The 14,939-nt window shown below is 38.0% G+C and overlaps 1 protein-coding gene across 8 annotated transcripts in view; it reads right to left on the bottom strand.

The window, feature by feature from the left end:
- Window positions 1-1,100: 1,100 nt before the first annotated feature.
- pde4d (phosphodiesterase 4D, cAMP-specific) overlaps window positions 1,101-14,939 on the bottom strand; it is a 205,104-nt gene continuing 191,265 nt past the window's right edge. For 7 of the 8 annotated variants that reach the window (XM_008418380.3, XM_008418379.3, XM_008418381.3 and 4 more), the window contains 9 exons: window positions 9,208-9,301; window positions 8,947-9,122; window positions 8,762-8,860; window positions 8,483-8,647; window positions 8,228-8,327; window positions 7,047-7,201; window positions 6,817-6,939; window positions 5,767-5,949; window positions 1,101-5,684 (listed from right to left, as the gene is read on the bottom strand). In XM_008418380.3, the coding sequence (XP_008416602.1) occupies window positions 5,184-5,684; window positions 5,767-5,949; window positions 6,817-6,939; window positions 7,047-7,201; window positions 8,228-8,327; window positions 8,483-8,647; window positions 8,762-8,860; window positions 8,947-9,122; window positions 9,208-9,301 (1,596 nt within the window). In that variant the 3' untranslated portion in view covers window positions 1,101-5,183. Of the gene's footprint in view, window positions 5,685-5,766; window positions 5,950-6,816; window positions 6,940-7,046; window positions 7,202-8,227; window positions 8,328-8,482; window positions 8,648-8,761; window positions 8,861-8,946; window positions 9,123-9,207; window positions 9,302-11,167; window positions 12,337-14,939 lie in introns of those variants that run through there. The other variant, XM_008418387.3, reaches the window with a different exon arrangement.

A 14,939-nucleotide genomic window follows, 5' to 3' on the forward strand; every position in this document is an offset into this window, starting at 1 on the left:
TTATGACAAAACTATTTCTCCTCAGAAACAACCAGGTTCAATCCAATTAAAAGCAACAAGATACTGATACACTGCTGTCACAGTTCACAATAAAGCATATTTTCTATGCTTTACATCAAAGAAATAGGCCCCTGCTCCAGATACACACTCTTTCAAGTTGGACTAAAGTATGCAGCTGTCAACACAAACAATCCTTTGAGTTATCAGGCTGGGACTCAAACCTGTGACGGCCACGTATAGGGCTATGGGCTTCATACATGGGCGATGCTCCACCGCCGCACCACGGCAGCATCCCGCCTTCAAAAGATTTTTAATGTTCACCAGCAACAATGATTTTGGTCAAAATAATAAAGTTTGGAAAAATGAAGCTTCCAAACCAAAAATAAAAGGTACAGACACCCTGGAGCATTTCGGCTTGGCACTTTTTGTCACTGTTGCAAAAGGTTTGGACACCACTGCTCTATGTTTTTTTTTTTTATTAATCCACTCTGATCTGCCACTTAAATACTAAAAACTACGATGGGATTTCTTGTTCATGAAATGAATAACTAAAAACTCACAGCATGATTTCACTTCATAAAACCATCAGCAGATACTATGAGAGTTTAGTTCAACCAGATAAAGGTGAGGGCGCATGCTTTGGTGCATAAATCCAGAAAATGTCCTTCATATATTGTTGGATTTAAGCCCTCCAACTCTACGGAAGAACCTCCAGCACATCTGTTTTATTAATGCCAATGTTTGTTATAGTCATAAAAAGACAATGAGTCAGCCAAAATGGACAATCAGAACTCAGTGTAGGACAATAAAAACCTGGCTGCTGCATCTAGTTCTTACTTTATCAAATGTAATCATAACCTGCAGACCCTTTAGCCCTAAAGGTTTGCTATGCATCTCTAGTATCCATAAAATAAATATAATTCTTAGAAAGTGTAAACTTGAAGAAAACATGTTTAAAGTTACAAAAAAAAAGTCCAACTAAGCTTACATATTTATACATAAGACATCTCTTGAATTGATACGGAAATTTGCTGCTCTGTCTTAGACGGCCTCAAATAAAATAAAAAAAATATTTGAAACATCAACAAGGAACCAGTGAGTAGGCAGAATCAACCCATGCTTTTATTTATTCCATTGCATATAAAAACTTTTTTCATTCTTTTTTTGTTTGTTTTGTAGATAAAGTCGTATGATCTACAGTGCTATCCAATAGACTGCGATTAACAAGGAATCCATTAAAATAACAATTTAATTGTCCTGTGAAACGTCCAGACAAGTTGGCATTCTAAAGACAAAACCCAAAAAAATAATTGTCCTGAAGACCATTTCTTGTTTTCTGAAATTACAGTTTGTGTTTTCCTTGCACACCTTAAAAAAATAGAACACATAATGAGAAAAGAACCCACTATTTCCATTGGTCCAGGGCTGTTTAAAATCTACAGTATGTGTGTCAAAATAAGAGTCCTGCTTTCAGGACAATGATGCAGTCCCCCCTACCCTCCACTCATTTTCTCCAGTACAGAAACATAACAGACCCCTCTTCTGTCCAGGCAGAAACATGTCAGTGGTTCTGGATATTGCAGGTCACATGAGTGGAAGTGTGAGCTGAGCATGGATGAGCAACACATCGTCAAGTGTTTCAGCCAGAATTAATGCAGCGGTGGCTGAACGTGCAGATGTGTCCCAAAGCCTCTGTGCTTCGGATGGCCGTAGTCGAGCACCAACTACACACTGCTGTAACGCCCCATTCAGTGTTTGGTAAAAATTTAAGCTGTGATTCAATCAGAAATCTGACGGTACGCAGCGTCACTCGACAGGTAGAGTCTCGTCTTTTGAGCGTAGAGGCAGAGCGTAGCTACAGTGTGAGCCGTTCAGACCAGGTCTACAGCAAAATACGAGTCTTTGACATCCAGCTACAGGCCACAATCACTCATGCAGTGAATGTATGGCTTGTGGTTAACCTGAACGCCTCAACAAAACCTCTGCCTCTAATTGTGACTAATGAAAAAAAGGCATCTTTTCGCCACAAGTCGTCAGGCCAACCAAAGCCAAGCAATTCACCAAATGCAGCAAAGGAGAACTAGAGAATAAAGCAATTAAAAAGGCTAAAAAGTGTATGATGTGTTAAATTTTAAGGCACAGCCCATGGGCCAAGGAACAGCTTCTTTTAAAAAAAACAATTTGGCTTTCCCCTCTCATTCTTTTTTTTTCTCTCTCCTTTCCGAGCTAGTTCTCAGGTGAGCAACAAGTCGTTGGAGCTTTTTCTTTTCTTTTCTTTTCTTTTTTTTTACACCGAAGCTCGTGTTAATAAACATTCTCTCAACAAGAGGTACATAATACAGCCACGCCATCACCAAAAGGGATGATAAGAATCAACCATTTACAGCAAACTGCATTATGATAGTAATAACATTAATAATTATATATTATATACAGCACAATAAATATATGTTTGTAAACAGCAATAAACCAGAAATTCTTATTACAGGTAAGGGCATTGGGTGAGGATGAAAAGAATAAAATAAAATAAAATATTGGCACGAAATAAAAGTTAAATAAGTTTTTTTCTTAAATGGCATATCAGTAAAACAAGACCCTCTTTGAGGAAGCAGTGTGCAGTATTTCAAGTTTTTTTTTTTTACCTTTTGTTTTTTCTTATATTAGTTCATATTTTCCAAAATATTTTTTGTACAAGGGGAAACAAAAAAAAAAGTGAACTTAGGAGTAATAACTGGCAAGCTTGTGTTATCTATGCTACAGTGAAATATCGACTGTACCACCTTTATATTTCAAAAACAACCGAAACAAATAGAAAAATATATAGCAATAAATAACAGCTTCGAGTTAGAATGACAAAAAAAAGGAGTTTGAAACGTAAAAGAGGAGACAATGACGTTAAGCCTGCATTCAACAAGGAGTCAGTGTTTGAATGGGTTAAAATATTTAAAGAGAAGGTATGTAAATGTATTAGTGCATTAGAATACAAGGGAATCTCAATAAATTAGAATATCATTAAGAAAATGATTTAAAAATAAAAAAGAAATCATTTTGATTTATTAAACAATAAATGAAATAAAATTTTCAGTTAATTTAGTTGAATATGCTTTACAGTTAATTCAAGTCCAAGCTTTTCAAAAATGTATCCGTATGACTTGTGCAGTTTTTCCTTTCACTCAATTTTCTATCAATATTCTCCCTGGCTCTCTGTGGCGAGCCAGCTTATTTAAAACCGACCATTTGTGGCATAGCGCCCTTGTGGATATCAGCGGATGTCTGCTTCCCCACAATAGTGTAAAAAAATAATATAACATTTCTCTATTAATGCTCCTATTTTTATTTATCTAATTTACTACTGCATACTAAATTTATTTATCTAATTTAGTATGCAGATTTTTCAATAAACTAAGGATTTTCCTATTTAGGAAAATCCTAACTAGGAAAATCCTAGTTAGGATTTTCCTAGTTAGGAATCAAGTAATCATCAAGTAAATGATTACTTGATTTACTTGAGTAAATCAAGTAATCATTTACTCAAGTAATCAAGCAAATGATTACTTGATTACTTGATTACAATCAAGTAATCAAGTAATCATTTACTTGATTACTTGATTGTAATCAAGTAAATGTTGATTACTTGATTACAATCAAGTAATCAACATTACTTGATTGTAATCAACAATCAAGTAATGTTGATTACATTACTTTTGTTAATGTAATCAACAAAAGTAACTGAAATAAACACATTAAGCTTATTACTGTCTCACATTTTGAATTGCTGAAATAAATGAACCTTTCAGAGATACACTAATTTACTGAGATGCACCTGTATCAATGTAGAGAATAGTCTTATCTGATATTTATGCTGTGCAGCTGATTGTCTTGTTGAAAGCAAAGACAGTAAACTGGAGTTAATGGCAGGAATTGGATGGAAAATGAATTGTTGAAGGCTAAAGATAAGCAGCAGGTGCTGATGTATAAACCAAGCCAAACAGCTAAGAAAATAAAACTAATTTCTCTTTACTTTGTTATAAAATCACTCCAGTCATTTTCAACACCATTACTATTTCTAAACATTTGGAGCACTAGTCAAACCTCTAAAAAAGGTGCTTTTTGTAATAACTACAAAGCATTGCATTGTCTCAGGATGTGTTCAAAAGAACTATAGGCAACAATAAAAACATTTAAGGGCTTACTCCATGTTATGAACGACTCAAATGAGAAGCAAAGCACAAGACCTCAGGTTTCTGCTTCCTTCCCAGAGGAGATTTTCTCTAAAAGTAGGAGTTACTAAAAAGAAAATACAGATTTTAAGACAGAACTAATTGAATACAAGTATAGTGGTATAGGAGTATAAATGCTGTTGGAGCTCTTTTGAACAGCCTTCAAACGCATCTGACACATGTCTTCCTCTACGTTTCTACAAGGTTCCTCGACTTCTCTGACAGCAAAATTAAACTCTAGAAATAGAAAATATCTGAATCTTACATACAATACAAAAAAAAAAAAAAAAACAAACAAAAAAAAAAACTAGAGGTTTAGGACAGCATCATGGTGGTTCAGATTTTAGTTTTTGTCAGTCAGGTTATGGAGGAAGACTTCCACATCGCAAATGTGGCTTAACAAGCTCCCAAATGTGCTGCAGTGACCTGTCGGGTTTTGAGCAAAAACATTCTTGCTAATTTATTGTGGAAGGGGGAGAACATGATCAGGGAGATATATAAAAATAAAAGGGAGACTCTCACCAATAACTGACCCTTTGGAGTTATTGGCACTTCATAAAACATAAAGACACAAGTGAACGTTCAGGTGAGGCTGAGACGGATGCAAGAAAAAAGACAAACAACAACAAAAAAACAGAAACAGATGTGATGTATGAGCAGCACTGAAGAGACCGTCCGCATCTACAACTAAAGACTGTAAGGAGGAGGTGGAAGTAAAGACACACCACTTCAGTACAAATGGGAATGAAAGGGAGTTCTTCCTGAGTGCAAAAAAACTTGAAGTAGTACCAATGGGCGTGTCTAAATAAAGAAGACGAGAGGAGTAACCCAGGGTGAGGAGCAGCGCACGCTTTGGAAACACAGACGTATAAAAAACAGATTTCACAAAACTCAAAAAATATTCTATAAATAATAATCTGTCTTTACTAAGAGGAGCAGTTAATCAAAGGCCGTCCATAACTGCTATGTGTCGGGGGATTTCTCCTCCTCTTCGTCCTCTGCCACCTCTTCATTTGCAGCACACGGCTCTGAGCAGGGGGTCTCCCCCTCCTCTTCTGCATTCCCCTCCTCATCGTCATCATCATCGTCCTCCCCCACCTGTTCGTCCAAAGGTATCTCTGTTGATTCGGAGTCCTGCGTACAGAGTGTTTTAGAGTCAGTACAGCTGTTTTCTTCCTCTTCTTCCTCCTCCTCCTCCTCTTCCTCTGGCTGGCTGCCGCTGTCCTTTTCAGTGTCGGACTCCCCGTCCTCCTCCAAGGTCAGTTCAAACTGGAACTTGTCTGCTCCTGGGGGTCGAGTGCCGTCCTCTGGCTCGTCTAAAGCTGGAGATGGACTTTGGGGGATAGTGCTTTGGTACCACTCTCTATTGTCCTCCAATGTGTCCAAGATGTCTTGTGCGTCCGGATGGACAAGGTCGGCCCACGTCTCCCACAGGGGGTGGACGATATAGTCTATGAACCCAACCTGCAATAGAAATGAGGCTCAGTCAGTGTTGAAGTGCTCTGCATGTAGGGCACATCTTTTTCTGCCATCCTGGAATCCTCACCTGGCTCTTTTCTACGGAGGCGTTGTGTTTGTCACACATGGGGCTGATCTCCATCCCTCTCTCCCGTTCTCTGTCCCCTTGGCTGAAGAACTCCTCCATGATGCGGTCCGTCCACTGTCGGTACAGCTGAAGAGGCTTGGTGGGGTTGCTTAGGTCAGCGCAGTGGACCATGTTCTGGAGAACCTGAACCCAGACAAAATCTGTCAGTTTTCTCCTGATAGGCCCTGACCAGGTCAAACACATTCAATAAATAGATTAAAACCAGAGAGGACTATTTTTCATAATGCATTGCGAGAATTAAAGCTTAATTAAAGCCATGGTCCTACATGTGATTCACAAAGTAAGACTGGGGTCCTGGTTGAGGCATTTTGCTTATCCACAAACAATTTAGATGTTTTGCAGCCTTCAGAGTAATATTTATAAAGAGGTAGAAGATGTACTGGGTGTTGCAGCCTGTGATCTGCTCTGCATCTACAGCTCAAAAATACCCACATTTACATTGCAGAGAGCTTTTTCTCTAAGTTTCATATGCAGGCAATTCGTAGAACTGAAATAAAACATGAGGAGAAGTAACAACGAGTCATATTGCAACAAAACAAAGAGTGAACATGCAGGCTTAAATTACAGCATAAGCAAGATAGAAGTTAATTGATGGCTGTAGCTGTTTGTTTTGAGTTAGGTATTGGTTTAGAAGCAAGGGATGAAGATGTCAGAGCATCATTTTAGCTTAACCCCAATAACCCATGATGGGTATTGACATTATGGTCATGAAAAAGACCTGGTTTTGGATAGAAAATAGAAATCTGAATATCACTGGTGAGTGAATAACGCAAGACAAAATCACAACACTAACCTAAAGCAAGCAATATCGTTATTTTATTGTTTTTATCAAGGTTTCAAGGCATCAAGTTTTCAAGCATTTATATTGCTTGATTCAATAGACTTGAACATACTATAAGACCGGTCCTATCAGAAATAATAATAATTTAAAAAAACACCTCGATTATTATTGTTTTATTTTACTTTTTTTTTCTGGACCTTGAAGCTCACCTGTATCCTGTCGGAGTAGTTGTCCAGCAGCAACACACCGGAGCTGGTCACTTTCTTTGTTTCCACCATCGTCTTTAGGTCAGCCAGCAGATTCATGTGTTTGGACATGTCTGTTGCTAGCACCTAGGAGCCCCCAGAAAAAAAAAAAAAAACAGAATACACTCAGCTCAGTGGTTTTTGGGGGGTTTTTTTGGCAACAAAACAACTTCTTTTGTGATCACTGAACTTACGATGTCAATGACCATCTTTCGCAGTGATTGTCGCTGTTTTTTGGTCAAGTTTTGGAAGATGTCACAGTTCTCCTCTTGCAGTAGCTTGAAACCAACTGCTAAGTGGTGGTTCTCCAACACTGATGAGTCATTGTACATCAAGGCTAGCTCTGAATCTGCAGGGAAGACAGGATCAATTATTTTAGGTGTTAACGTTTAAGTAGAAAAATATCTCTTATGCTCTGTGAAATGAGCACCATCGTGTTTTATGCAGACAGCTTTCCTTTACCAGCTTTAGTTGCTCTGACTGTTGGAGCACAATAATGTGAAAGAGGATTAGAGAGAAGAAAGGGGATCCTTATCTGTTGCTCTTTTGGTTGACAGAAGATCGGTCGGGTGACTCCTAACTAGGATGACTCATACAGTCTTTACTGCAGGGATTCCCTATTTTGGGTTTTCAGGGAAACTCTGCACAGTTTTGTGTATGTTTGTGCGAGGCGTATGAGACTGGACTGTGTCTGTTCGGCACTGATTAGTAATAGTCTTATGCAACATTTGCAATAGCCTGGAGGATGGTCGTTTAAAGCGATGCCGCCCAGTGGGTATAAACTCTGTGTTTTTGGTATAAATTGCCAAATTAAAGCGGCGGCCCCTGGAGCCATGATGAGGGTGAGTCAGTTAAAGAGGCATAGCCAGGGTTGAGATTGCTGCTCAAGGACACATTTAGTAACACGACACCATTAGCCTGCTATGTCTGGTTTGAAGCTCAGCTTACCCTTTCTCAACATTTTGTTGCACTGAGTCAAGCTTTTACTTTTCTGTGTTTAAAGTTATTTTTTTTGCGATTTAAGCCAGTCTCTACAGGAATACATCAAAAATATTGAATTTATGCTTCTGCTTTTTACTTGCAAAAAGAAAATTAAAGGTGAAGTATCATTTGCTTTCCAATTCAGAATTATGGCCAATTTTGGGTTGATCTGTCATATAAAATCATAATATAACACGTTAAGGTTTCTATTCTTTGCTTCACAAGATGTAAAAAAATAAATAAATAAATAAAAAATAAAAATAAAAGTTCAGGCAGCATGAATACCTTTCACCAGATACTGTATCGATAATTTAAAATTATATAAAATCCTATTTGAATTTCTATATTTGTTAACCTGATGTTTTAGCTGGCAGAAGCTCATATTTACACTTACTAGTGTTGATGAGGAACTGGTTTGAGACTCCGGGATGGTCCACATCATGAATTGCACTGGCAAAGATGGCAGCGAGGATCTCAAGGTCTGTGAACACAGCCTGAGGAGAAAAAACGGAGCACAGGCAGGGTGAAGGAGAGAACGTTGATTAGACTTCGAGTGGGGGAAGGGGGTTTGATTGAAGCCGACTGTAAAAAGCATGCGATGCGTGTTTATGAGCAGACGTCTGAAAACGTCTGTGCACGCGTGTTTTACCTCAAGGGCGGGGGTGGATAGCAGCACGTGAGTTGACTGGGTGACGTCAGCAGCATGGATGTTGTTATGGTAGGCCACATCGGCATGATAATGGTCTTCTAAGGTCATCAGGTATGTTATAAAGGTGTCGAGTGGAATTTTGAACGTTTTTAACAAGTCTCTCTCCTGAAAGATCAAAAAACAGAAAGCATTTTTTTTTAAAAAAGGGAATAAGGTTGAATATGAGGATTCCTCAGAATTCACATATTCTGAAGAATATGTGAATTCCTCAATATTTACCTGAAATATTGTGTACATCATAACTGTCAGTGGCCGATTCCCAGAGAACTCTGAGATTTTAAAAACATTAAGGCCCCATTTGTTCACATGTTCCAGCTCCTACAGAAAGATTTAGAGACACAGTCAGAACATGTTTGACATACCGGGGCTGTTTCCACCGGTACCTGTGAACATGCAAACAACACCTTTGCCAGCTCATCCTCAGTCTCCGTCTTGACGCCGAAGCGAGGGATGTTTGAGTTTGTGAGGCTGGAAGAGTGTTGCAGTTTTTTCACTCCGCTGATTTGAGACATGGGCTTGTTCTTCTTCTCCTTCTCTTTCTGTGTCTGCGGGGACGGCATCTCCACCTCGTGTTGTTTGTCTGCACCGTAACAAGTGAGTTGATTGTGAGAACTATTAAGGTCTTTTTTTTTTTTGATCCAAGTAATTCCTGAGTCGTCACTCACCGAGAAACGTGCTGGAGATGAATTCAGACACTTGGTTCCCAGATCGGCTCATCTCTGACAGGTGAGTCAGCTCCCGATTCAACATCCTCTTAAACTGAAACGAGGACACACGCACAAACATGATGGCTTTGACAGCTGATAATACAGAAAAAAAGCATCAAAAGTAATTGCTTTTCCAACTGCTCACAAAATCTGAGTTCAGATGCATCTCCATAAACAAGACCAAAAAAAGTTTACTTATTTCACCGATTTCGAAACAGTGAAACCGTATTACATACACAAAAGTTAATTTTTAAGATTGTAGCTTACACCTCATTTTCTTAGAAAGACAGAATTTTACATAAATCCAATAAAACTGATTTTGATAGATTTTCATTGCTTTTCTGGTAATTTTTCCGTTATTGCTTTTCTTCCACTAAACTTTCCCTTAAATTAGATTGATACAGAGCTGCCTGAACTGACCACTTCTTTAGCAATGAATGTTTGTGTTCAAAAAACAAAAATTGTGTGTTATGAACATAAAATGCAGCATAACATTAACATGGGTGATAAAATCACTTTCCATTGGTATGATGTCATTTTCTAATTTTCCAAGAAAATGAATACACAAAGAAAGAAAAAATTGGAGAAATTAAATCCCCCAACATGCTCACCTATACTGAAATACAGATTTCATTAATAAGAACTAAGGGACTGAAAATAGCATATAGAGATTATGTATTTAACTTCACAGATGTTTGAATCACTTGCCGTTTAAGTGCACAGAAATCGTGGAGTGCAAGTTAGATAAATCAGTTTCATCTGCAGATGTTTAAATTTTAGAAATGTCTAGTTTCATCAGAAAAGCAGCTCCCAGGAGTCATCTTTTTTTGGTTTAACACACACACACACACGCACACACCCGCAGACACGCACACACACACACACACACACACACACACACACACACACACACGCACACGCACACGCACACACACACACACACACACACACACACACACACACAACACACACACACAGGGGATCATAGAGGACTACTGCAACAAACACAAACGAACAGTAACCCAGATTCCCATTTTCTTTTAATTTTTCCACTGCCACACTGCCAGCCTCTTCATCTTGCTCCTCTGCATCTTCATTCCCTCTTCTCTCCCCAGGGCTATGCCTATCTATAAACACAAACCCAAATTTAGCCCTGGCGACCCAAAAGACATTTTGATCTAGATGAAAACGTTTTAATCTACAGATTTTCTAACGTAGCTGCAAAAATGAGAAGCAAATGGTAAAAAGGGTGTGCATGCAGAGCTCTGCAGATCACAAAAAAATCTATCACAGAACTGAGATGTTATATTAAACAATGGTCTCTTTAACCAGGCACAAAAATATTCATATCATTTATTGGTTTTTGTAAAAGAACATCATGACTATGCAAATCAATTAAATCACAGCAGAAAAAAGCGCTTGAGTTTTGAGATTCCACTGTGTAAAAAAAGAAAATTACTATTACTTAAAAAATATAGACAAACCTAACCATCCTGAGTACTGCTGACCTGTCGCTCAGTAAAGGAAGAAGAAATAACCAAATACTTATGAATGAACAAAGAGAGACAGATCATCTGTGGCCTAGAATCTAAATCTTATGTGTGTTTCCTGAGCTTTATATGTAAACATTTAAATCATCGTCATTTGTTCTGTTCAAATATACATCCCGATTGATAAGGGATCCAGAACAGACACACCTATGAAAAATTATTCTGTGGTCGACATGTTGGTGGAGTTCTAAATATAGCAGATTGTGTGTTCATTAAAAGCATCATCCAAATCTGTCTAAAGCTTGAATTAAAAAAATAAAAATTTAAAATCAAGCTCTCTTTCATACGTATAACGATAATGTTGGTGTAAAAGACCGAACATTGAATCTAAAAAAAAAAAAAATCAACATCAGGGGAACAATTCTTACCTTTATGTAACCCCAGGAAACAGAAAGGAGATAATTTGCTTCAGGCATTTTGACAAAGTAGATCCAGAAACAGAGAGGGTACGAATATATGTCCTTGTGAAGTGCTCACACAGACAAAACAGAAAAACAAAAGCAGCCCAGACTTCTTTCCTCTACCAAATGTCAACCTTAGGAGCCCTCAGAGCTCAGTTCAGAGTTAAGCATTTGAACAGGGTCCACAAACGAAGCTTCATGTCCCTTTCCTGTGTATATCCACAAACGTGTGCCAATGTCCCAGAAAGCAGAGAAGAAACGCAGATTCTGGATGATAAACGGCAGGGAAGTGGCTCTCAGAGGGTCCAAACACAGCATACTGAGATCACACACACAGACACAAACTCTTGGATATAGGGACACACTGCTGGGGCTCTGAATAATTGATGATGGTGCGGAAGCTTGGTATATGCCAAAGCAACAGGACAGTAAAAAAAAAAAAAAAAAATTCTATGAACTCCTCCCAAACAGGACGGGCTGCCTGCTTCTGTGTGTGTGACACACTCTCCCATGTGAAGAGCACAGGCTGCCTCTCTCACCATGTCACACAACGGCAGCAAATCAGGGTAGAGAGTCTGAGCTCATCATCACCTCTGATTGGTTTGGATTGGAACAGACTTAAGACTACCTGCTGCTTGATTGGCCACCACTGAAGTCAGTGGAAAAATCTACGCTTTTTCCTTTTCCTCTAATTCCTACAGTGCAGCAGGATGTTGTTTCGTGCATGTAATGTGTAAAAAAAAGTCCATCCATATTGTGCTGATCCTGTTAAAGCAGTATGTGTGCTTGTGATTACAAATGAGTAGCCTCACCTTTTGTGCAGCATGATGTAAAAGTGCGGGTTACCTCACCCGACATGTTGCAGTAATAATAAAAAATCTGAGGTCACCCTCCACCCGAGTATCCATGGGCGGTGAGTCACGCTAGCATCAATGATGTGATGATGTAAATATGGAAAAAAAAGACACATCAATCTTACAAAAAGAATGAGCGTCAATCTGAAGTGGGCTCAACAGTACAGAAACTGCCCGATGTGTTTTTCACTGCACTCAAAAGGCTTAATTACAAACAGATGTAGACCTTTTAGAACACGGGTTGCTTTGAATTTTCATTCAAAATATGGATGAACGTTTTCCCGAGAAGTGCACAAAACCTACGAGGTTAAATAACATACATTTGTAATATTAATATGAACGTGCTTTATCCTTCTGACCAAGAAGCTGACAGGAAATTTTCAGATCAAAATTCTTGAGAAAGGGACAGTTATTTTTGTTCACTGCAAATAAATGTGTGCTGTTTAATATCAGAGAATAAGGGCCATTAAATTAGTGTCGAAACCTGACTACATCATCCAAGGCAGGACTATGGAACAAAAAGCAGAGAAGGACTGTTCTTTGTACAGTACTGGGAAACAATTTCAGGGAAGATTTCAAATAAAAAGTGCTAATATGCACCAACATACTTAAAACTGAAATGTATTGAGGCAGTCGTAGTAAAGACTGGGTATACAGTTTTTCCACAAATGCTACAAGAACAGTAATTCCTTTCTCTGTCTTTCTCTGTTTTTTAATATATATATATATATATATATATATATATATATATATCTTGATTTTTGAAATGAAAATCAATAGAACTAGCATGAACTGCACTGAAAACATAATAATTATGCCCTTTATCTTCAAGCTGTTAGCATTTATTTCACATAAACATTATATAAAAGAATGGAAGGATATCATATTTCAAGCTACCGCTATAAATTGTTTGGAAAACCCAGATTAACTGTTTAATGTGAATTTTTTTTCTGGTGCTGAGCTTATCCAGCTATTTCTTCTTAATGGCTTGTTCCAGAAAAAGGCAACAGTATTTAACAATATTCCAGATTTATCAATTAAGTTTTGAGAATATTGGTCAAAAGTTTTTTGTTCGTTTTTATTCAGGTTGGTGCTACTAAAAATATGCCTAATAACTGCGCAAGAATTATATATTTATTCAAAATATTGAGACTTTAGGTAAAATGTGATTTAATAGTATGATTTTACAAATAAATACTAAGAAAATTGAAAAAAACTAAAGATGTAGAAATAAAAGAATTGTCACATTCTCTGTAATGTGACATAAATAATTATGTCATATTACAGAGAAGTTTAATTGCCTATCGCTACAACACTTGACTTAAAACCTCCTTTACATTGGAAGTGTCATTTCATGAATTTGCTTGTAAACATCAATCTCTCCTACAGTCACTGAACACGTATGAGAAGGAAGTCTTTCTTTTTCTTTTTTCTTTATATGTGTGCATACATGCATTATCTTAGTGAGGGCCCAGCGGTTGCATGGATTGAAAAGAGACCGAGCATGTCTCTGCTTACTTTACACCCAGACTCAGCAGCCGGCCTGGTACTGTGAGTAATTTACAGCTACGCTGGAGCAGATGAGACCACCTGCTAACTGACATCCAGAGTCTTTGACTAACTCTGAGCCAAGCAGGCCAGCACAAGCTCTCCACACACACACACACACACACACACACACACGCACACGCACACACACACACACACACACACACACACACACACACACACACACACACACACACACACTAATACGCCTGCACTTTATCTCAGGATGAATAATACAGAAATAGTGCTCAGAGACACCCCACCCTGTGTAACTCACTTTTACTGTCACAAACACACACGTACAAAAGCACCAGCTTAGTCAAGAGGTGTGAACACACACTATTGGGTAAAAATTGGAAAGTGTCACACCTATCTTAGTTGTGACTTGTGTGTAATTTGTTCCTCAGAGGAGCAACCAAAAATACCCATTCCCTGCTGTATATAGCCCTCAACACTTACGTCTCTGTTGATTTTTTCTTCTTCTCACATTCAGCATTTAATCTGGCAGCAGACACCCCCTCTCTTCACAACACAGACAAACTGCAGTCCCTGTCTTCAATGAAAATACAGCAGTCCGTTCATACTCCATTCCACACAGTTGTTATAAAGAGGAAACATGAGGGCATACACTGATAAACAAACTACTTCTGACCAACCTTAAAAGAGAGAGAAGGTACAAGAAGTTCAGCTGCTGTAGAATGAATTTTAGATGTAAGAATATCACTAAGGAACAGAGTAAAGGCCTATTTTAGAGGCTGCTTTATAGTTATTATGGGACTTGAGAACACTACCATACAATTACAGTAAAATTCAACTAACAAAGCTGAAAGCTGTACTTGGCATCATAAACTTAAAGAGTATGATACAACCTACAGCCAAAAGAATGAGTAGAACAAGTGAATTTTGGGGTACTTTCATTTGAAAAATAATAAGGTTTGAGACAATCCTAAATAATTAATCAGTCCCAATTAGGAAATTTTTAAATGTTCAGTATCAGAGCCCCTGTCAGATCGTCTACAGATAGCTGTTGCTGGTCATTTTTTGTCCAAAGTATCCAAACTGTTAGGAATAACCCGTTAGATCCAGTTTTACTGATTGCAGCTTACAAAGTTGTGGTGGAAACCACATCTTGGGTCTGAAATAAACAAATGTTTTTCTCTTGAGATATACTTCAAAAATTTCACAAAATAAAAATGAGCATGCTCAAGAATTATTCTTTAACAATTAGAAGACCTAAAGAAAGATAAACACATAATATAAGCAATATATTGGATATTAAAGCGGTGTTGTCACTGCACCTCTGTTTATTTTATTTTGTTGAAATGTTGGTATACTCA

This window comes from Poecilia reticulata, chromosome 9, assembly GCF_904066995.2.
Source record: "Poecilia reticulata chromosome 9, P_reticulata-male-v2, whole genome shotgun sequence".
NCBI lineage: Eukaryota > Metazoa > Chordata > Actinopteri > Cyprinodontiformes > Poeciliidae > Poecilia > Poecilia reticulata.